At 49.3% G+C, this 21893-nt stretch overlaps 4 protein-coding genes and 1 pseudogene across 5 annotated transcripts; 3 read left to right on the top strand and 2 right to left on the bottom strand.

The window, feature by feature from the left end:
• Window positions 1-3529: 3529 nt before the first annotated feature.
• On the top strand, window positions 3530-7807 carry LOC101785720 (rho GTPase-activating protein 5). Of its 2 annotated transcripts, XM_004977522.4 has the most exons (5): window positions 3538-4542; window positions 5885-6005; window positions 6106-6225; window positions 6631-6861; window positions 6946-7807. In XM_004977522.4, exons 1-5 carry the CDS (start codon window positions 4094-4096, stop codon window positions 7516-7518), a joined length of 1494 nt encoding a protein of 497 aa, XP_004977579.1. In that variant the 5' UTR covers window positions 3538-4093; the 3' UTR covers window positions 7519-7807. The 2 variants fall into 2 exon arrangements, with proteins under 2 accessions (XP_022684106.1, XP_004977579.1); XM_022828371.1 differs by having other exon boundaries at window positions 3530-4542; window positions 6631-7807.
• Window positions 7808-10082: 2275 nt separating this feature from the next.
• Window positions 10083-11643, top strand: LOC101785321 (protein FAF-like, chloroplastic). The gene is made up of 2 exons (XM_004977520.2): window positions 10083-10213; window positions 10317-11643. Exon 2 carries the CDS (start codon window positions 10320-10322, stop codon window positions 11211-11213), a length of 894 nt encoding a protein of 297 aa, XP_004977577.1. The 5' UTR covers window positions 10083-10213; window positions 10317-10319; the 3' UTR covers window positions 11214-11643.
• A 1519-nt stretch (window positions 11644-13162) lies between these two features.
• On the bottom strand, window positions 13163-14729 carry LOC101784270 (annotated as a pseudogene).
• An 886-nt stretch (window positions 14730-15615) lies between these two features.
• On the bottom strand, window positions 15616-17373 carry LOC101784927 (transcription termination factor MTERF5, chloroplastic). The gene has a single exon (XM_012847310.2). It carries the CDS (start codon window positions 17336-17338, stop codon window positions 16172-16174), a length of 1167 nt encoding a protein of 388 aa, XP_012702764.1. The 5' UTR covers window positions 17339-17373; the 3' UTR covers window positions 15616-16171.
• An 840-nt stretch (window positions 17374-18213) lies between these two features.
• On the top strand, window positions 18214-21444 carry LOC101783861 (putative F-box/FBD/LRR-repeat protein At1g78760). The gene is made up of 3 exons (XM_004978323.3): window positions 18214-19373; window positions 20536-20703; window positions 20793-21444. The coding sequence occupies exons 1-3, from the start codon at window positions 18366-18368 to the stop codon at window positions 21120-21122; spliced, it is 1506 nt and encodes a 501-aa protein (XP_004978380.1). The 5' UTR covers window positions 18214-18365; the 3' UTR covers window positions 21123-21444.
• Window positions 21445-21893: the final 449 nt, after the last annotated feature.

The raw sequence follows: 21893 nt of genomic DNA, 5'->3' as shown, positions 1-21893 counted from the left end.
GAATGCATAATTCGCAAGCATAGGAGTCAAGTTCCATGCGTCTTCTACTTAGGAGGTCTCTTGTACTGATCCTATCCTTCATCAGAAGCTAAAAGAAAACCTTATGCTTTATTTGACATCTTGATTTCCATAGCCAGAGGAAGACTGGATGCACTGTTGTTTGTCCAATGATGGCTTTGTATGCTTTTCCAGTTGAAAATAGGGCTGATCCCTAGATGTATGACCATTTTTCACAATTTGGTTCCAAGCTCTTGGAGGTTAGACGTTGTTGGAGGAGGTTGAACTGGTTGAAAGCCTGTGAGGACAGCGGCAAGGAGAAGTTCTGGATTAGGTGAGGCTTAAGAAGAACTGCATTGCAATTGGCGTTTAGGTTCTGAGCAAGCGAGAAAAGTTCCGGATAGGCTTGAGACGGGATGATTCCATTCCAAAGGTCCTGCCAAAAGAGAACTGTGGAACTGTCAGCTATTGAGGCTGATGCAATTCCTTTATATTTGTCCATGAGCTTAACAATATCTTTCCACCAAAAGAAACCTTTGCTTTGTTGCCCTGGTAATCTGCCATTACTATAGTAATTGTCCCAAACGAGCTTAACCCATGGTATGTCAGCCTTTGTGTAGAATTTGTGTAAAAACTTGAGTAGCAGTGCTTCATTGTGTGCGTTTATATTCAGAACTCCTAACCCCCCTATTTTTTGGGGACACACACCATTGGCCAGGCTGCTTTCGAAGGTTTACGGGAGGTTAGGTCTGATCCCCTCCAAAGGCAATGTTTCCTATATTTATCCAGTTGCGCTATGACACCTTTATGTAGTTTAACGGTGGAAGGATGGAAGACAGCCGAGGATGATAGGACCGAGTTTACCATTTCCAATTTCCCTCCTTGGCTCAGCATCATTGATGTGGCTCCAAGTCTCTTTTCAATCCTGTGGATGAGTGGAAGGAAGCTCTCCAGTTTGGGTTTGACTAGTCCCAGTGGTATCCCCAAATAAGTGAAGGGAAAAGATCCTTTTTGACAGTCAAATACTGAGGCTAAGTGTTGCAGCCATTCTTCTGAGATGTTAAGTGGCACCGTTACTGACTTAGAGTAATTAACTTTGAGACCTGTGGAGGTAGCAAATACGTTTAGGAGATCTTTAAGTATTAATAGCTGCCTGGGGCAGGCTTCGAAGATGAGTAGTGTATCATCTGCATATTGGATGATTGGGAAACCTGCCCCCGCCCTTTCTGGAATGGGGAGGTTAATATTGCCTTGATCCTTTTCTCTATTGATAATTGACTGCAAAAGGTCTGCTGCAAGAACAAATAACAGTGGGGATAGGGGGTCTCCTTGCCTTACGCCTCTTTTGCAATGGAAAACCTTCCTTGGGACTCCATTGAGAAGAACCGAAGAGGTGGATGACCCTAGGATTTGTTTGATCCATTGAAGCCATCTGTTTCCAAAACCTTTGTACTTCAAGATTTCCGAAATAGCCTCATGTTCAATTTTGTCAAATACCTTTTCAAAATCAAGCTTTAGGATGACCAGTTGGCGTTTAGATGTCTTGCAGATGTGAAGGTACTCAAAGGCCCAGGCTAAACAATCTTGTATTGTCCTAGTTTTGATGAACCCATACTGGTTTTTGTGGATGAGCCTGGTGATTACCTGTTGTAGTCTTTGGGCCAGCAATTTTTTAAGAAGTTTAATTATTGAGTTGAGGAGAGAAATAGGTCTGAAATCCCCAACTGAGATAGGATAGTCTATCTTTGGTATTAGAGAGACGTAGGATGCATTTATGCTTTGAAGACAAAGGTTACCCTCATAAAAGTCCTCCACAAGTTTGTAGAAATCCTGTGAGATGAGAGGCCAACTTTTCTTTAGGAATTCACCATTGAACCTATCAGGATTTGGTGATTTGTCATTAGGTAGGTCTGAGATAACTTTGTCTATTTCTTCCTTGGTAAACGGTTCCTCCAGCCATTGCAAACTCTCATCTTGTTGTAACAGATCTTGTAATCAAAATACATGTGTGTATACTCTGTTCTGCCCATCCTATCCTTGAAAGCAGTGCACAAGAGTTCAGCTTTTACCTCATGATCAACTATACCATTTCCATTGCCTTACAGATAAATGGGCCACCCTAACAAAGTTCTTGATACCTTCTAGTTCTCGTTGCCATTCCTTTTGATGCTCGACTCTGCACCAACCGGCCTAGTTGGAGCTATTACTACGGTAGGATACGGCAGAATGTTGTTAATTTAGACTTAATTCTCACGCATGTGTATTGCTTTGGCAAGGATTAAATGCATGAAAACCTAAATGAGCTGGCACCTAATTAGTCATATAATTGGACATACCTAAGTTTAATAATTCATCAGCTCTTGTTGGCTGGTTGGTTGTTTTTTTTTTACATCTGAAACCTGAATCCTACCAAAAACTCCTCTTGTTGTGACACTTGTGAGCCCAATCCGGAGGAGAGCACATGCACATCACGTGATCAACAGAGGAAGGAATCCTATGTGTATCTTATTCATTTCTCCTGTAAATGCACTCGCAGATCTTGTCTCTGCTGCCACCTGAAGAACTCTGGAATTTCTATTGTGCCATCAGATAATGAATGGCATTGCGTGGCATCTTTCTTCTTGCACACGCCCACGAACAATGGATAATGTTCTAGATGGAATATAGCAAAAAAGGATGCATTTTTCCAATTTATGGAGACAGAAAGTTGATGAACTGTTGGAGAAGAAAGTTTCTTCCTGTTTAGTACTGCGTTTTCTCATGATGAACAGCTCTGAGGACGTGTGAATTCAACACGCCAGTAAAAGTTTCTGGTACAAAACATGATGGAGCAGGTATTTATGATTACTCTGCCATTTTTTTGCTGTACCTTAAAGCTTTTGCCCCTAGCAGCCAAATTGGACCCCTTTTCTTAGCTGAACCAAATTAGACTTTTGGCATCATGGAAATCAATCAGGAAGACACAACAGACAGTTTTGAGTGAATTGCATGACTTCACTTTTAGTTTTTTTTTCGAGAATACGCAGGAGTGCTGCGCATCGTTGTATTTAGAAGAAGAAATATAGTACATTGTTACAATGTGGCCAACCCACGGTGCATCAACACAGAAGTTTTGAGTTGTAGATGTTGTTTGGAACGAGGAAGTTTGACTGTTTGAGTGCATATTTTCTTCTTGACAGTATAAAACTGTTTAGGCCCCCTTGAAGACCAATACTGCAAAACTTGAGACCAATACTGCAAAACTTGTAATTTAGAGTAGAGGTGGTTTCAAGAAAAAGGCACAATCTGGATGCCATTTGTTTGTAGGGCCCAAAAGGAGACAAGAACACCTAACAACATTCTGTTAAATCATTCAAGTACCCTGAAAGCCATGACATGTTTTGCGGTTAATCCATGCCATAAACTTTCCGTGACGTAGGCAATTCGAGACAGTTAACAAAAGGTTAGACTTCTTCCTCTCATGGGTGGTAGTAGGAGTAGCTTGAATAGAGAAGAAACGCACGCGTGAACGAGACGCGAGGAGCATGCGCGTCCATGCGTGCATAAAAAGGGGGACGAGAGGTGTAGGAGCAGGAGAGGAATGATGGTGCCATCACCCCCAGCTCATGCCCTCCCTTCAATCCAACTCCACCTCCACAAAAATCCTATCCATTCTCCACCAAACAGACCACGAGATTTCATCATCTCCTGCTAAAAATTGCATCTTTCTTGGCTAAAGATTCCTTTACTGGAGTTAAAAATCCCCTTTTGCCGTCCGGTTTGTCGACGCGCTAATTATTTTTTTGTTGCGATTTGCGTCGTGGATTTGGACCACGCGCACCACTACAACCAATCCTCCTCCGTTCAATCCCATCCTGCCCCCCCAACCCAACAATCCCAATCTCCAGTCGAAAGCAAACATCAGAAATCCTAAATAGGGACGCACCAAGAACTCCACTACGAGAATCCCCCAATCATTTCTTGGTGCATTTGGCTTGGCCCCCTCCACCACCCGAGAAATCCATAGGAAACTCATCCCAAATCGCCCCCAAATTGGTCCTACACCGCACCGGATCACAGCTCATAATTCCAGTGAGAATTCGAAAAGGAAGAAGCAATGACGGAGGTGGCGCTCCTCCGGGGCCCGACCAACCTCGCTTCCCCCGCAAGCCGCGCCTCCGCCTCCTCCTCGCTGCGCTATTTAGCCAATGCCGACAGCGACGTGCTCCCAGGAAGCGGCAGCCCGGAGCACCCTGCGGGATCTACAGGGAGCCGACGACTCCAAGAACGGCGCGGGCAAGAGGCAGCAGGAGGGTCGGAGGAGGAGGAAGAAGAGGAGCGGTGGTCGTTCTTGGCGCTGCTGTTTGAGCTGCTCCGGAAGTCGCTGCTCGGGTGCAGGACGGTGGGCGGCGGCGGCGAAGGCGAACGCGGCGGCTGTGGGATGGAGATTGGGTTGCCCACGGACGTGCAGCACGTGGCGCACGTCACGTTCGATAGGTTCCATGGATTCCTGGGGCTCCCCGTTGAGTTTGAACCCGAGGTGCCTCGCCGCGCTCCCAGCGCAAGGTTTGTCTCATATTTCCCTAAATCGATTGGTATTAAGTTCAAGCTTTGAGAAATTTGATTATTTTCTAAATTTTACAGATACAATAACATAAAACTTTTAGTTCCAATTTGAATTTGATTTTGGAGGGTGTTTGCAATTATTGCTTCCCTTTTCCAAATTATGCGGTGCTTTGATTCTCATTCTGTTTTGTTAAAAAATGTAAAATGTAAATGATGTTTGCCTGATGGGGTCGTTAAAAGTTCAGAGCTTTTTAGCATTTTGACGTACATAGTTGTTTGCGTACTATAGTTTTGATCCTAAGGGGGGGTGAAAAGATATGGTCCCTTTTGTTTGTGTTGCTTTGATCTGATTTTTTTTTTGAAACGTGAACTTTTTAGGTGGAATTTGAATTCCATTTCAATCCTGTGCGTATAGTATGAACTTGGTATTTGTGTTGGCAGCCTTAGCAGGATTTGAACTATGGTTAGACGAAACGAGCATGCCTTCTGATAGTGGCTATGCTTTGGACCACAACAGCGTGTGAAAATATTTTCTGCTGTGTTTTTTCCCATGTCCCATCAAATAATAGGTCAATCATGTTTCTGATGCACTCTTATTCACTAGGGTTGATGATTTTTCTGTACTTGCTTACCTCATGGAAGAATTATTTCGATTGAACTAGGTACATAAAGTTGATCGCTACGTCATCTATCATTAGTAAGATCAAAAAGTTGCCGGGGATTCCATGATTTATGTATGGCTTATTTTGTCTTGATTAGATAATCATTTTTTCACTAGACTTGCAATTACTTAGTTTTTATCATCCGTCATCTACTGTTTGTACTTTGTACAGTGGACCTTGGGTTCAAATATTTCCTTTTTGTGCTTTGCTATGCTATTTGACTCTTAATAGGAACAGAGCACATTAGTAAAGTACATAGGTATATTGCATATTGTTTCTTATTATTTTGGGAGTTCCAAGATGTCAGTTTTCAGCATTAGGCTGAAAAGAATAAATAAAAGGGTTCTATACCAGTTCCACTTTATAGAAGGACGGGAGCCTAGTACTCCAAAAGAAGATAAAGTGGCACAAACACCTAACACCTAATCTTCAAACTCAAGGATTGCTGGTATATGATCAATAAAACTCACTCGATAATTGGATCTACTCTTGGAGTGTAGTATGCCTTGATATCATTTATGGCGGTCTCATCTTCATGTGGACATATCCTTGAAAGTCACATATATTTCACCCATTTTGCAGTGCTAATATGCATTTTCTGAACAACATAAATTGTTACTTCCATCGCAAGTTTACTTTGACTGTTCATGTTCATTGGCTGACTAAAACATGATATGCAGTGCAAGTGTCTTCGGAGTTTCAACAGAATCCATGCAGTGTTCTTATGATTCTAGAGGAAACAGTGTCCCGACAATCCTCTTGATGATGCAGAGACGCCTTTATGAACAGGGTGGCCTTCGGGTGCGTTTTTTAGGGTCCCCTATGATTCTTAATCTGTTTCAATCGGTGTTTGGAAGCTCTGTTCTGATCAAATAAGTGTTGTCTTGTTTTGTACTTTCAGGCAGAAGGTATCTTCCGTATAAATGCAGAGAATAGCCAGGAGGAGTTTGTGAGAGACCAGTTAAATAGTGGAATTGTTCCGGATGGCATTGATGTCCATTGTTTGGCTGGTCTAATCAAAGTAAGATTCTTTCTATAATCATTCTTTTGGCAGCAACAGTTTCTTAACCACCTGTCCACTAATTAGAGAGTTATTTATGATTGCGATGACCTTCACTGGTGGAATTTCATGTCAACACCTGCCAGAGAATACATATATCACTTTCTTAGAGAACTTTATCTTTCCTTTTTCTTGCACGAGATATTGCCTCAACCGTCAAACCTTTTTTCAATGCATACAAAGTTGTGATTGTGGATTTGCTGTTTAGCAATCTTCTGTTGCAGAATATAATCTTGCTCTTGGAAGCAGTCAAGGAGTTTCGTCAGCTTCTTTGACATTAATAGTTTATGCTTTTGAGTCTGTCACTTTTACTTGGCATGACAAAAGCATGTTCTCAACCAATTTATTTTTTTCATCTCTTTTCAGGCCTGGTTTAGAGAGATGCCAAGTGGGGTGCTGGACTCTATCCCACCGGAACAGGTGATGCAATGCCAATCTGAAGAGGATTGTGCCCGGGTTGCGAAATGTCTTCCACCAGCTGAAGCAGCTTTGCTTGACTGGGCTGTTAATCTGATGGCTGATGTAGTCCAAGAAGAACAGATAAACAAGATGAATGATCGCAATATTGCTATGGTTTTTGCACCAAATATGACTCAGGTAATGCATTGTGGTAACATCATAGCAAACGAGCAATATATACCTGATGGTTACTCATGCTACTGTAGCACATTTACCATGCAGATGGCAGATCCTTTGACTGCACTGATGTATGCAGTCCAAGTGATGAATTTTCTCAAGATGCTGGTACAAAAGACCCTCAAGGATAGAGGGGAGTCCAATCCAGAGGATGTTTTGCTGTCCCAGAAGGATCCATCTGATGAAAATGGGCATCAGAAACCCAGCGTGACACTGGATTCTCTCCTTGAGGAAGGATCCAGGCGCCCCTCTTTTGCCAACGAAGAGCCCCTTCTGAACAGTCCTGCACACAGCACTGGTGATAAGCCTAATGAAACTAATACCACTGAAGGAGTCACTGCTGCTTTCAGTGCCCAGGCAAGTGAAGTCATAAGGAGTATGGAGGACTCTACTAGCTGCTCGCAACCTGCAATTGCTTGTCCGGCTGCTGATGCTTCCAGTGCAACTGCTACAAATTCTCTTCAAGGCAAGGCAAGCCGAAGCCCGAATCGTAGGAGAGCTAGAAAGGGTAAGGGTCAGTCTGGTACACGTACCACAGCCGCAGCTGAGAAATCAAAAGGTGTAAGCATCGTGAGCCGAATAAACTCCAAGGTTGAACGGATTGAAGCATGGAGATGAAGTGAAACACCATTTCTATTGTCGTTGTGTACTAGATGACTGACCCAGTGTTTCCTGAAATAGCAGCCCGAACTGCTTGCTTGGACATTTTGCATTTTCTATGTGCTTATCATTTCTTTGACGTATTGCGGTCGTGCTATTTTTCATATTTGAGCTTCTCGCCATCACTAACTTTTGTATCTTCCTTATGATTACTTGTCTGAGTGAATGAAAGATGTTGATGTTTTCATTTGTACATACATCTGCCCGATGCCTAAATTATGAAATGCCTGAATCTTCAGATGTGGTATATGCTGTGCTTGTTCTCATTGCACTGTACCTTACTCTGCTGTCTGCTGCTTCCCCTTCATAATTTTGGACTGATCAGCTCGTATAATCACTCTTGTGCTTCAGTTTTGAAAAATTAAGTTTATGTTTCTACCTTTGTCTTAATGCTCTCTGAATTGCTTATCCTTTTCCACAGTATAATTTTCCTTTGCTGAACTGTCTACAACTGAGCTCTCAAGCATCGTATGCATACCATCTATCATTGCATCAAATAGCTTTATTCTACCTCCTCTGCTTCACTCCTTTTCGATTAAAGAGGCTTGCAGAATCTGTGCAAAGATCTTTCAGCTTTCGTGAAGAATACAGTGTGAACAGGCAAGGCAACACCAGTTACCATTTTCATTTAGAAATTCAGGCCTTCACAAAAGAAAGTTTAAACAATCAAAGGGTGGTTTGGGGTTACCTTGATTTCTGCCTGGTCAGCTAACAAATGGGATAATCTGCTCTTTATTGTCGTGACTGTCACATCCTTTATTCCCTGTCAATGTTTGGAAGCTCCGTACTCCAATTTCAAGATCATACTAGCATTATTCTGTGACAAGTACAGCAACGGTTGGTGAAAATCGTTGGTTCAGTCTTCGATCTGTTCTAGCAGCACTTGGAACATGTACAACCATTCCTTTGAATGGTACTCCCTCCGTTCCCTCCGTTCCAAATTATAAGTTCATTTCAATTTTTTTGAGTCAACCCATTTTATGTTTAACTAAAATTATAGAGAGGATCACAAAGGTTTGGCACCGAATAGATGTACTATGAAAATACATTTAATGAAGAAACTAATGGTATTTATTTGGTATCATAAATGTTAGTACTTTATTGTATAAATTTGGTCTAACTTGAGATGCTTTGACTCTCCAAGAAAGTTGGAATGACTTATAATTTGGAACGGAGGGAGTAGCTCATATATGCATGAAATAGCTTAAATGCATGTTTGTGCTTGAGTTCTACGCGAAGCCTTTCCCAACCTGATTTGGGCAGACAGATTAGTATGCTGTCCTAATCGGGATTTCAATGCTGAGCTGTATAGTTTGCGCACGGCAGACGCACTGCAAGATCATCACCCTGAGGAGATGACAGGTCAACCTGATGCTGAAGCAATGGCTCATCTGTGCCCAGTACAAATATGCCACTTTGAGATGTATCATTGCTAAATTTCCATTCCTAACGTATGGGTCATGCAAGCCAGCACTGATTTCTGAACACACCCTGCTTACTGGAGTGACGGTCATAAAAAAAATGACTTTTTTTCAGTGAAGTGTCTGAACTGAGATCTCAAGCACTTAATCTTCTCTACGGTCCTTTTCGTTTACAGGCTTACCGGGTCTGCAGTAGGATTCCCAGCTTTCACATAGATGACACAGTTTAAGCAGGCAAGATGACACCACTTTTCATTTCATTCAGACAACGAGGCATGCTTCAGAGTTCAGAAAAGAAAATTCAGACTGGAAAGACCTTATTCCATCTTGGGGATAGCATTGGTGTGATTCTGTGACAAGTACACTATTGGTCGGGAAATTGTCCAGCTGCCATCGCAGTGTTCAGTTTCTTAGTACCAGATCGGAATCGGATTTGGGCAGACAGATTTGTGTGCAGAACTTCCTTCTTAGCTTACATATTTTCGGCGGGCCAGACAAATGCCGGTGCAAGATAACGCGCCACGAGGAGATGCCAATTCCTGTCCCAGAATACTGAACCAATAAGTCACTAGTGCCCAGTACAAAGATGCCTCTCTGAGCTGCAATGTTGCACTGGAAATTCCCGTTCCCAAACTTATGTATCACGCAATCCAGGACTGATATGTTTGTGTTATCTGGATCTCCATCCTGGTGAATATAATCTGCTCAAGCCAGACACATGCCACTGCATGATCATCATCATGGTTCATAAGGACATGTCAATTCCAGTTTACGGGATCAGAATGCTGAAGCAACATATCATTGGATCCCAAAGACACCTGATCACTTCACCACAAATTTGCGTTCCCAACGGCTAACGTATGTATCGTGAATGACAGGAGTGTCTTGCTGTTCTCTGAACACTCACACTTGTGCTTGTCAGACTGATGGTCATAGAAAAATGCAGGCTTTTTTGCACTGTAGTGACGGTCATATTCCCAAGTTGCAGTGCCATCTCCACTTGTGAAATGAAAAATTCCAATTCCACAGCCAACCGCCACAGAAACTCAGAAAGCCTCGCATCTTTCTCCACATCTCCTTTTGCTCCCAGTATATATATGCATCTTTGTCTCTACCTCACAAGTCAGAACAACACAAAAATTAGAGTGTAGCTGCCGGTCACGCACCTCAAACTGTTCTGCTATTCCTTCAGCCCTGACATCATACCTGAACCGGTTCCATTGCAGTTACAGGTAAATTCCTGGTGGCACTCTCTCAACTGATACGGTCTCTGAATTCTGAAGAGCACTCCCCGAAAAACTGAAATATTTGTTCTCTTCTGTTGCTTCTTTGCAGTGCATGTTCTCGAGAGATAAGCAGTCGATGGCTGCGCCCATGGCGGCGGACGGCGGGCTGAGGCGGCTGTTCGAGAAGCCGCTGCCGGAGAACCCGACGCTGCTGGAGGCGCTGTCGGCGTGCAACCGCAACGTCCACCCCAATAAGTCCATCGACCCCTCGTCCTTCACCGAGATCTTCGGCGAGCTCCACTTCCAAGAGAAGCAGCAGCCGGAGCGAGCCGTCCTCATGTCGCAGCCACCGCCTCGCCCTCCTCCGCGCACGGCGTCGTGGGTCGACATCGCCGCCGAGGCCGAGATGAGCAACTTGAGCAAGGACGACTCGTCGCTGGACGGTCTCCTGAGGCCCAAGCCGGCGAGCACCGTGAAGAGGAGCGCGAGCTTCTGCATGAAGAAGAGCTCCGCGTCCCTGCTGCTGTGCACGGAGGGCCTCGGCTCCGAGAGCACCGTGGACGCCGACGACATGCTCAAGGACGGCGACGCCGAGGCCGAGGCCTCAGCCGCGGCGGCGCTCAGCGGCCACAGCAAGAATACGGACACGGACACGGACACGGAGAGAAGCAGCGACGTGAAGGACGCTGGCGCCGGCGCAGTGGAACATGGAAAGGCGGAGAAGCAGCCGCCGTCGTTCCCGCCGCCGATACGGTCGATCGGGCGCGGCGGCGGGAAATCGCGCGTGTGCTTCCGGTCGTTCCGGGAGGACGGGCGGTTTGTGCTGCTGGAGGTGGTGATCCCCGGGAAGGATCTCCTGCAGGCGACGCGCGAGGGCGGGCGGCTCAGGCTGCAGTTTACCAAGGGCGCCGCTGCAGCCATGGCTGGTGGTGTGGGCGTCAACGAGGCGGTGCCCGGAGGAGACGACGACACCAAGCGTCCAAGCAAAGAAACATTAGTCATGTGATGCCATGCCAATATGCCATGGTGTGTGGTTCATGGCGATCAAAGGCAGGAGTAGGAAAGCAGGTGAAGGCACAAATCATGAGAAGCATCGGCTACCTAAAGCTTGTTGAGAGTGATGAAAGACGCTATGTTCGTCCTATTCAGTCAGAAATTCAGATTCCACATCACAATATGAATACAACACCTTGATCCTTGAGATGTTCAGTGATCTGTACGTCACAGAGTGATGAGCAGAGCATCTTCGTGCTGCGTCTTGACGCACACATCCGATCCGAGTGTAATCCAACTATCCAGCAGTAGGAATTCGGACTTATGCAATGTTGGTGGTGGATCAGGGAATCCATATATGAGTAGGGGCAAAATATGGAATCCAAGTTGAATGCAGATAGTTGAATAAAAGAAATATCCCAGCGCATTGTGCTGGCTGTGTTGCAGTGTAACACAGAGAATGATCGCTGACGACACTTGACCGTCGAGCTCGAGCCTCGGACGCCGAGCACCCGCCTCCGGCGCTGCTCGACTTCCTCGGCCACAACATCAACGCCGGCCGGAGAGACTGACGGAGGGGGCGGCGGCGGCGGTGTCCTCCTTGTCGTCGAATCGCTGGAGCGCGACGTGGAGGAGGAGCTGGGAGTCGCGGGCGCGCTTGAGGCACGGGTGTGGAGGCTGCTCTCGAAGTAGTCCTCGACGAGGTCGAACAGCTCGGGGTTCTTCCAGATGTCCTTCTTGCAGTCGAGGATGACGCGCACCACCTCCTGGTTCGTGTCGAGGAGGCAGCCGGTGACCTCGCGGAGGGAGTCCAGCGACAGCGAACGCACCTCGACGCCCACCGCTGACGAGATGGCGCGGCTCGTGCACCGCTGCAGCTTCGTGTCGAACGTGCGCAGCTCCGGGTCCGACCGGCACGCCGCCTCGTACGAGCTCAGCTCCTCCGCCGGCGGCGCCTCAGGCGGCAGCGCCGGCTCCGACGTCTCCGGACGCCTGCTCCTGCCGCTGCTGTGGCAGTTCCCCATTGCCGGAAGCAGAGACGATGGGTGACACTCTCAAATCAGAAACCCCCAAAAAGAGGGGAAAAAACCCTCCCCTTGGACGTATACATGGCCAACCGAGCCGCACGGCACGGCACGGCACTGCACTGGCACGGGCACGGCACTATGCAGCACGGTGGCTTAGCCGTGCCGTGCCATGTAGTGCCGCCGTGCCGACATTTTGGCCCTGGCACGGCCCTATGGCGGTTAGTCGTGCCGTGCCGTGCTATCGAGCACGGTAGCCCGGCGTGCCCGCGCCGGCCGTCATCACCGCGGCGCCAGGTGCTGAGTGGGCTCGCCCGCGGGGGGCCGCGCCGTCGTCGCCGCCTGCGCTCGCCTGCGGGCAGGGGGAGGGGGGCGCCGCCGCCGCTTGCGCTCACCCGCGGGGAGCAACTCCGCGAGCGAGAGAGAGCGGCGTCAGCGCGAGCGAGAGGAGCGATAGCGGCGCAGGGAGGGATGGGAAGCTGGGATGAGTGTTTTTATTCTAAGGTTTTTCAATTGAGTACATCCAACGGCTTAGGAAGAATATCAAACATCCAACGGTTCATACGAATTGGGCCAGTATAGTGTCGGCCCAATTTCCGTGCCGTGCCCGTGCCGGCGCTGCGGGTCAGATTACCGGCCCAGGCCCGGCACTACCTACGGGCCGTGCCAGGCACTGGCACGATGGGTGTCGAGCTGTGCCGTTCCTGGACTGTGCTTCTTCGTGTCGTGCTCAGGCCGGCCCGTCGTGTTAGTGCCAAATGGAAATCTATACTTGGACGAATGGAATCTAGGACCAAACAATCAAGAAACGTTTCAGGAACTAAAATGGATCAAACCAGCTAGCATTGGCAGAACCCAAGGATTGTAGCAACCTAAGGGGTTCCCAAGAACCAAATCAATACAGAAATTCCGAGACCGAACTACCGAAGTGACCTGGTCACCCTTCGGCGATGCTCTGCAGCGCGGGCCTCCATTGCCGGGCGTCGCGGCGGCCGAGCAGCAGCAGCGCGTCCAGCTCGGCGTCGAGGTCGGCCGCCGCGTCGGTGTGGCCGTGTTTGGTGGCGCTGGGGTCGGACGACGACGGGTCTTGCTCCGGCTCCGGCTCCGGCTCCACTTCCTCCGTCTGGCGCATGACCTGTGTTGATGGGAACGGGGAGTGAATGCACGCGGCGTAACTGCACGAGCGGCTTGTCAAACGCCGAGACGTGGTCGACGTGCGATGGAGGCCGAGCGAGCGGATCAACTGGTTGGAGATTATTGGAAAGCGGAATAGTATCATGGAGGCCTACGCGGCGTGCGTACCTTGGCCTATACATGGTCAACCGGGCCGCACGGCACGGCACTGGCACGGGCACGACGCGGCGCGGCACGGCACTATGCGGCGCGGTGGCTTAGTCGTGCCGTGCCGTGTAGTGCCGCCGTGCCGACATCTCGGCCCTGACACGGCCCTATGGGCGGTTAGCCGTGCCGTGCCGTACTGTCGAGCACGGTAGCCTGCGTGCCTGCGCCGGCCGCGACCCGCTCCGTCGTCGCCGCGGCGTCAGGTGCTGAGGGGGCTCGCCTGCGGGGGCCGCGCCGCCGCCTCCTGCGCTCGCCCGCGGGGAGCAGCTCCGCGAGCGAGAGAGAGCAGCGCCGGCACGAGCGAGAGAGAGTGGCGCCGGCGCGAGCGAGAGGAGCGATAGCGGCGCGGGGAGGGATGGGAGGCTGGGATGAGTGTTTTTATTCTAGGGTTTTTCAATCGAGTGCATCCAACGGCTTAGGAAGAATATCAAACATCCAACGGTTCATACGAATCGGGTCAGTATAGTGCCGGCCCAATTTCCGTGCTGTGCCCATGCCGGCACTACGGGCCAGATTGCCGGCCCAGGCCCGGCACTACCTACGGGCTGTGCCAGGCACTGGCACGATGGGTGTCGGGCTGGGCTGTTTCTGGACCGTGCTTCTTCGTGTCGTGCTCGGGCCGGCCCGTCGTGTTAGTGCCGCATGGAAATCTATACCTTGGCCAGTGACCGGTCGGATTCCTTGCGCTCGCCGGCGCTGCGGCTGTCGACGCTGGCACGCCGGCGGCGGTGATTGGCCGCTGGCTTCGCTTCCTCGTCCTCGTCCTTGGCGGCTCAGCTTGACGTGCCACTTCGACGCGAACTCCCTCAGCACCTCTGCTCACACACCTTCGTCATCTTAGTCAACAATGGCATTCAAACCGAACAAGAACACGCAAGGATCTCATGCGCACCAACCGGCCGGCCTAACACGGCCGGCAGCGCAGCACGCGCCGCAAGCAAAACGTTGGGCGTGCAATGCAGGATCGGACGGAGCGCGAGGGGTGGGGTACGTACCTTCGAAGCTGACCAGGCGGTAGACGCGGCCGAGCAGGAGCGTGTCGTCTGGGCGGAGCAGCTTGAGGTGCTTGACGGGCGCGGACCCCGAGGCGTCCCCGGCTGCGTGGTGGCGATGACGGCGGCAACGTAGTGGCTCGGGGTGGCCGCCATGACGGCGCCGGCCGAGAGCGCTCCGTGCGGCCGCCGCCCCCTCCGCCGCCTGGCAGTTGCCCATCGACGCGTGCCTGGCTTGGCTGGTTGCCGCTGCCCCGTTTCTTGTGTGGTTTCTTTCTCTGCGGCAGGGGAGGAGGACCGGACGGAGGAGGTGGGGTGGGCGAGGGCGAGTGAACCGCGGGCGGTAGAGGTAGGCGCCGAACGTTTTACAGGGGTTTTGGCGCGCGGCGCGGCCTCGCCTCGAGATCAGCGCGATGGTATACGGCTATACGCCGCCAATGGGCGACGATGCACGATAACTGCCCGGCCCGTGGCCATCCCGTCATCAGATGACAATCAGGAAGTCAGCATGTTGTTCTAGCTCTTGGTGATGCTTCAATTGGACTGACACATCTCTATAGAGTCAGGAGTCAGGCGCTGCGAACTAGTGTAAATAAATTTCTAGAATACAATCAAGGTTTAAATATGTGTTTATTTTTGTTCAAATTATAATCTAAGTACTTATTTCAACTTCGCATTGGAAGTAGTGCTCTTCAGAAGATGTTTCGTAATGTGTCTTATCCTTTCTCCTCAAGCATTTTCCCTAGGAGCTCATGAATTGTCCATGCCATAACTCAAGAGGTTGAGCAATGAAAGACAGCATGAAGGCGAGTATAGCCACAAAGCTACCAACAAGAGATCTGAATATATGGAAATTATTTCTGAATGATTGGAACTGCAACTCTATTTCTAGATTTGGCACACCGTGCAACTTCCACCTTTAGCTGACACAGTTGGCCAACTTCCCCTATCATATTTTCTTTTCTGATATTGTTGATGTAATGCAAGCATACAACCATAAGCAAATTCATCAGCTTTTTTTCCACTACGGTCATCTATCCAGCTTACAAACTGGGGTCATCTAGAATGGCATTTTCATACACAACATCACTTATACAAAGACAAGCTTTACAAATCTGACAGCAGCTTTTGTGAACAGAGCTACAAGCTTTCACTTTTAAATGCTCAACAGTTCTGTATGGAAAAACTCAGTAGGTGCACACTCAAATATCCTGACGAACAACAAAATCATCAGGATGTTCTCAACTTTTAGTAAACCAACAAATCTATCGATTGGAAAGGAGCATATAGTTTTCAGGTAGGTAGTAAAAAGTAAACAAGCACTAAGGCCATTCCAGAGAGAAATATCAAAATCTATGGAAGAACCAGATTAAAGAGCACAAGCAATTGAATGAATCACTTCAACATTCCAGATTCAGTTACTTTTGACATCATGACAAGGTCTATATTTCTAGATTTGTTAGGACAGAGGTTACCAAATGGCAAGTGCTTAGAAGAGGGAAATGGGTAACATCAGCACATGGCACTTTGGAAAGTCGCAGAATGCTTTGATGCCAATGTCATTGCAAACATGCGGGGTACGCATAATGCTTCACTGGAACTGGAACACCCCGCTATCTGAAACCTTCGAATTTGATGTTACCCTCATATGCCTTAACAACATCTGGCACATCATGAGCATACCTCATCACATACTTGTCGGAGAAGTTCTTGGCGCTACCGAGCAATGCTGTATGTAACTTGATGTTTGGCTCAATCTTCCCCTCCCTCATCAACACACTCAGCACAGCGCACCTTGGTATGATGCACTTCTCCAGGCTATACCCCATAAGCACAGGATGCCGCATTACATCGCTTACTTGAAGCTTAAGCTCGTCCAGGTAGAACTGCAGCTTCTTCGTTATGGTCTCATCGGAGAAGAGGGGTATCGTGGGCTGCTTCTTGAACGCCTTGAGCAGCTCTCCCTCGGACACTCCGAAGCTCTGGTACAGGGCCACCTTTCGCAGCCATGTCTCCCTACTGAGGTGGCAGAGAGCGCGGAAGGCGTAGAGGAAGGCCCGATCTGTTACACCCAGGTCGAGCAACTTGAGGTACTCGAAGATCTGGGTGATGCGTTCGGGCGAAAGCCTGAGCACGCCTACCTGGATGGTGATGAGCTTCGAGATGAACTCGTCGAGGAGTCCAAGACGGCGCAGGGCGGCCACGGCGGGGCGCATGTTCTTCTCCAGGCTAGCGTGGAGGATGCGTGGGGCCTGGGAGATCGCGTCACGGACAGCGGCGTCGGTGCCGAGGACGCCGCGGAGGAACTGGACGCAGGGGACAAGGTGGTTGTCGAGGCTGCGCGTGAGGAGGATCGGCTCGGTGGAGAGCCTCCGCGGCCGGACGCCGAGGGAGGCGAAGAGGTCGAGCTTGGGGCGGAGGATCCGGTCGGGGTCGAGGGTCAAAACCACCGAGGCCCGGCGGACTATCTCGGTGATGTCCGCGTCGGTGAAGCCGTAGCTGCGGAAGAGCGCGCGGACGGCGTCGGCCCTGTCGGCGGAGCGGATGCTGTGCTTGCGGGCGGCCGTGGAGGCGGGGGAGAGGAGCCCGCAGGAGGTCAGGTTGGAGACGGTGGCGGGGCAGGGCTCGGGTGGCGGGGCGCCCGCGAGGGCAGCCGAGGAGTAGCCGTGGGAGAGGAGGGCGTCGATGGGGTAGGGCCGCCGGCTGGGGTCTGCGCCGGCAGCGGAGGGGATTTGGCGGAAGCGGAGGAGCCGCCGACTCCGGCAGATGGAGGCGAACATGTTGGGTGCGGCTCGCCGGGCCGGACTCGATGGGAAATTTCGGACGGGACGACGACTCGATTCCGCCCGCTTCTACTAGTGGGATCCCCGTGGGCCGTGACCGGGGCGATACACCCGCGTGGGCCCTAGGCTGGCCCACTTCAATCTTCAGTATAGCTCGACAAATTCCGTGGGCCTTTGCAGGAGCCATTACTGCAAATCCATTCACTAATCTAAAAGGCCTGTTTGAATACGCTTCTGCAAGCAACGCTTGGATTATAAGATTTCCTCACTACTTCTCGTAGTTCAAATCTCTGAAGCGGCTTATGTATAAGCGCCTGTTTGAATACAGAGGCAGCACAGTGGGCCTTATTGGACTTGGTCCTCTCATACAAGGCCCACTATTTGTTCGGCTGCGAAGAGACTACCCAAGCCCAACAAGAAAAAAGGCGCGCTTTGCACAATCTGGCGGGAAAAGAAAGCACACATCTCCACACACTTTCATACTGTTGTAGTCTTGTTCTGTCGTCATCCAGAGCTGCCAGTTCCCTATTACCCTTTTGATTCAAAAGAAACTCCTCGCGAACAACATCCAAGCGAGCAGCAAAATTCTTCTGCAGATAGGGTCCAGCGGTGGACCGGCCCAAGCCCAATAAGAAAATCGGCTAATCTGCTACTCCCAGGGCCCAACTAACTTCTCATTCGGTGAGCCCGTGATCTCCCAGGGCCCAGGCAGCCCACGCCACCACTCCCCACTTTCCCAGACTCCGCCCGCCGCCCGCCGCCCGCCGCCGCGTCGTGTCGCGCCGCCTCTCGCCGCCACCACCTCCCCTGGTGCGCCCGCCGAGGCACCGGCCTGCGCGGCTTCTCAGCCACAGCCACCAGGATCCCTACCTACATTTTACTCTCCAAAAAGGAAAATGTCGGGGAAAAGAAGGGCGCGCTTTGCACAATCTGGCGGGAAAAGGAAGCACGCCTGCTATCATATCGCCGCGAAATCTTCTCCCCCTTTCCTCTCTCATTCCTCCCCCTCCCTCCCTTCCCTCCCATGGAGCAGGAGCGCACACAACCGGCGACGAAGAGGGCGAGGCCTTCTTCTCCTCCGCAAGCCCGAGCTGCCGACGCGGAGGACCGGCTCAGCGCTCTCGATGACGCCACCCTGCACGCCATCCTCGCCCGCGTGCCCCTCCGCGACGCGGCGGTCACGGCCGCGCTCTCCCGCCGCTGGCCCCGCGTCTTCGCCACGCTCCCGCGACTGGTCATCCGCCCGGCCACATTCAACCGCCGCGGCTTCCCCGACGAGGGCGACGAGGACCGCTGCGAGGACCCCCGGCGCTGGATGGACGCCCTCCGCCGCGTCCTCGACGGCCGCGCCGCGCCGGTCGCGGCTCTCGAGATCGACTCCAGGTTCATGAGCGTGCACTGCAACTGGTTCAACAAGGTCTTCCGCGAGCTCTGCTGCAATGGCGGGCTCCTGGAGCTCAGCATCGTCAACACCGACTACACAGAGTGCTACGCACTGCCCTCCACTGTGTACGCCTGCACGACGCTCACCTCGCTGGACCTCTACAATTGCTGGCTCCGACTGTCCGGCTCCCTCGTCGGCCTGCGGCCCTTGCGATTGCTCCGGCTTCGCAACGTGACCGCAACGGACGCCGAACTCTGCCGCTTGATCCGGCGGGGCAGCACCATGGAGCATCTGGAGATCCATGACGTCCACAAGGCGCGGAACATCATCATAGAAGCGCCATGCCTCAAGAAGCTCTACATCTACTCGTACCGCCCGCTCTGCATCGTCGTAAAGAAGGCACCGCCTCTGGACATGGTGAAGCTGAGCCTCTCCTACGGCTGCCCTGAGCATTCTTGGAGCCTCCACGACACCAAGGACATTGATAGGGACTACTCAATTCATGAGATGGAGGAGATGCTTGATTACAAGAAGATGGCCGAGAGGGAGCACAAACAGACGGACGAGATCAAGAACATGGTGAAGTTCCTCTGTGGAGTAAGCTCCACCAAGAGCCTCCGGTTGCACTTATCAACTGAATACTCCGAGGTCAGTTTGTTTTGGCTGATTGGCTCAGTGTGCATCTTTTCTGCTCCTTTACTAGTTGCATCATTCAGTGTGGTTAAGTTAAATTGCTTGCTGAAAGTTGCAAGTGATTTCTATACGGGAATTTACGCATTTTAATGTGTGCTAGTGTAATACACTTTCAAGTTATGAGTCGTTTATTCAATGTTTGCAATCACACACACTTGCGACCTGTATACTGGTATGGAGGAGAAGAGATGACATAACTACCAGTACCAGGTGTGACTTGTGAGTCCTGAATTGTTGTAATGGTTACTCGCTTGTCAATGGTTTATTACAAGAAAAAGGTATCTTAATTGATCAAGGGCTTGCTGCTACGAAATCTTAGTACCTAGATATATAGGTTCGAAAATTATGCGGTAGATACCTTTAAATTTTTACATGATAATTGAGAAATGTCCTTTCCAAATATTAACTAATAACTACTTTGCTTCAAGATTCATATATTTTTGTATAAGTGGTATGTTGAAACACATCCTGTTTTAATTTCATCATGCAAAAGCCATCGGATTGGACTTGTTCGTTGTTGTTGTTGGTCATTCTTACTCTAGAAATGTTGTAGCATCCTACTAGATCATTTGTGTATGTTCTGTGTAATACGATGACTTGTGGATTGATATTTGTTGCAAATGATATATAACTTTTCAGAGAATATGTAACTTTTGAGTTTAGAAATTAGACTTCAATATATATTCATACATATTTACATCCGTGTGCGTGCGCCCGGGAAGGCCCACGTTGTAAGAACTTTGTTCTTTTCTCTTAATGAAAAGATACGCAGCTCTCCTGCGTATCCTCAAAAAAATATTCATACATATTTGGCCAGTATCATGTAAAATGTAGTAAATGCAGTGTATTTAGCTTTGTTATTTTTATTCTCATGATACATTTTGAGTTTCGAATTTGTTTTTTTACCTTCTAGACACCTTGTAATAATCCTAGCAATCTCCAAATGTTTAGGTCGGTCACTCTGTTTTAGGATTAACATTTAATTTAGTTTACACGATAAGGATTGAGTAGTGCAATAAAGCATATAGTCATTGCAAATCCTATTTAAATGATTTGTGTGCTTGTTCAAAGTAGTTTATAGAAAGGTGCAACCTTCATCCATTTGTGTTTTCATTAGGTTGTGAGCATGTCCAAGGCTTCGATACCGAAGAGTTTGCCCAAGAAAAGCTATCTTCTCGGATTGAAATCACTTAGCCTTATTCTGGATCACAATCATGAAGTGCTTTCTACCTTTGTTTCATGCTTACTGAACAGCTGTCCCAACCTCAAGGATCTCAGAATTATTGTAAGCCCTAGACAGCTGATGTTTTTTTTTCCTATTTTGTTCTTTTTGCCGTTAGCTGCCCATAAAATGGTTCTCCTGTGTGTTACCAGGAGCTTCGGCACCCGGGAAGCCCTGCGCCCTTACCTGCAGAGTTTTGGTTTGAGAAGATAAACGGAGGCGGTTTTCTGTACCGGTTGTCAAGCGTCACCTTCTACACCGATTCGCTCTTTGAAGGCCACCCTTGCGGGGGCATCTGTAAGTTCCTGGTGATGAATGCGATCACCCTCAAGAAAATGAGCATCAAGTACCATCACTCGCAGGTGAAGCCTGAGCATGCAGCCAAGCTCGAAGCAGCCCGAAGGGAACTCCGTGCATGGCCAAGGGCTTCCGATCATGTGCTGCTGGAGTTGACTCCCATTGATTACTTCCCCAGTTTCTGAGATTGTGAGGTCACGGATCCGTTGCTCACTTGCAGGTCCTGCAGCATCATCTGTTGAGTTCTACCTTCTCTATCCCTCTCCTGCACTCCGATTTACTCCAAAATGCAAGAAGCACATGCTAGCTAGGCACCATAAGTTCTTTTTTGTCGGGATGGATTGGAAATCTGGATTTGCACTTGCTGTCACAAGTATATTCGCCCTTGTTAATAGTACTACATATATATATGCTTGCTAGTATCATCACGTCGTGGATTCTGTAAATGCGGTTGCCTCTTATGAACCAGTATGGCAGTATCAAGCAATGTTATAACCATCTTCTATATTCTATCATTGCGATCTTACATTTTAAATTGCATATGTTATGAGAAATCTTAACCCTTCCCCCTGGAGCCGATGCATTGCTTCCTGATTGCTTTCATATGCACGGTACTTTACTTGGCTAAGGTGGAGCATGATCCACTACACACTGGGTCTTGGGGGACTGAATGCCTGATCGGCCATAGCGTGTGTTCTGATCTAACTGATCATTGCTGAAAATCGTTGTAACTGTGTTCAGCAATGGCCTTTGAGTTGCTGAAGGCCCTTTTTTTAGGGAGGACAAAGGCGCTCAGACATAGAAACCACCTTCAATGTGTGTGTCTTCCTGGTTCCTCATATAATATGAAATATCAATGTTTCTAATTATCTTAATTATCTTAGGACGAAATTAAAAATTCCTACCCTCTCTATCCCGGTTGCTGCATTGATAGTTGGCTTGCTTTGCAGCTGCTG

Source organism: Setaria italica, chromosome VII (genome assembly GCF_000263155.2).
Source record: "Setaria italica strain Yugu1 chromosome VII, Setaria_italica_v2.0, whole genome shotgun sequence".
NCBI lineage: Eukaryota > Viridiplantae > Streptophyta > Magnoliopsida > Poales > Poaceae > Setaria > Setaria italica.
This window is presented reverse-complemented; position numbering and strand designations above follow the sequence as displayed.

What these genes read in the sequence shown, in the direction of transcription:
- LOC101785720 (XM_022828371.1), top strand. Translation starts at nt 4,094, where the DNA reads ATGACGGAGGTGGCGCTCCTCCGGGGCCCGACCAACCTCGCTTCCCCC. An exon ending in CGCCGCGCTCCCAGCGCAAG is followed by an intron (nt 4,543 to 5,884) that starts GTTTGTCTCATA and finishes CATGATATGCAG; the next exon opens with TGCAAGTGTCTTCGGAGTTT. An exon ending in GTTTGGCTGGTCTAATCAAA is followed by an intron (nt 6,226 to 6,630) that starts GTAAGATTCTTT and finishes ATCTCTTTTCAG; the next exon opens with GCCTGGTTTAGAGAGATGCC.
- LOC101785321 (XM_004977520.2), top strand. Translation starts at nt 10,320, where the DNA reads ATGTTCTCGAGAGATAAGCAGTCGATGGCTGCGCCCATGGCGGCGGAC.
- LOC101783861 (XM_004978323.3), top strand. Translation starts at nt 18,366, where the DNA reads ATGGAGCAGGAGCGCACACAACCGGCGACGAAGAGGGCGAGGCCTTCT. An exon ending in TATCAACTGAATACTCCGAG is followed by an intron (nt 19,374 to 20,535) that starts GTCAGTTTGTTT and finishes TGTTTTCATTAG; the next exon opens with GTTGTGAGCATGTCCAAGGC. An exon ending in TCAAGGATCTCAGAATTATT is followed by an intron (nt 20,704 to 20,792) that starts GTAAGCCCTAGA and finishes GTGTGTTACCAG; the next exon opens with GAGCTTCGGCACCCGGGAAG.
- LOC101784927 (XM_012847310.2), bottom strand. Translation starts at nt 17,338, where the DNA reads ATGTTCGCCTCCATCTGCCGGAGTCGGCGGCTCCTCCGCTTCCGCCAA.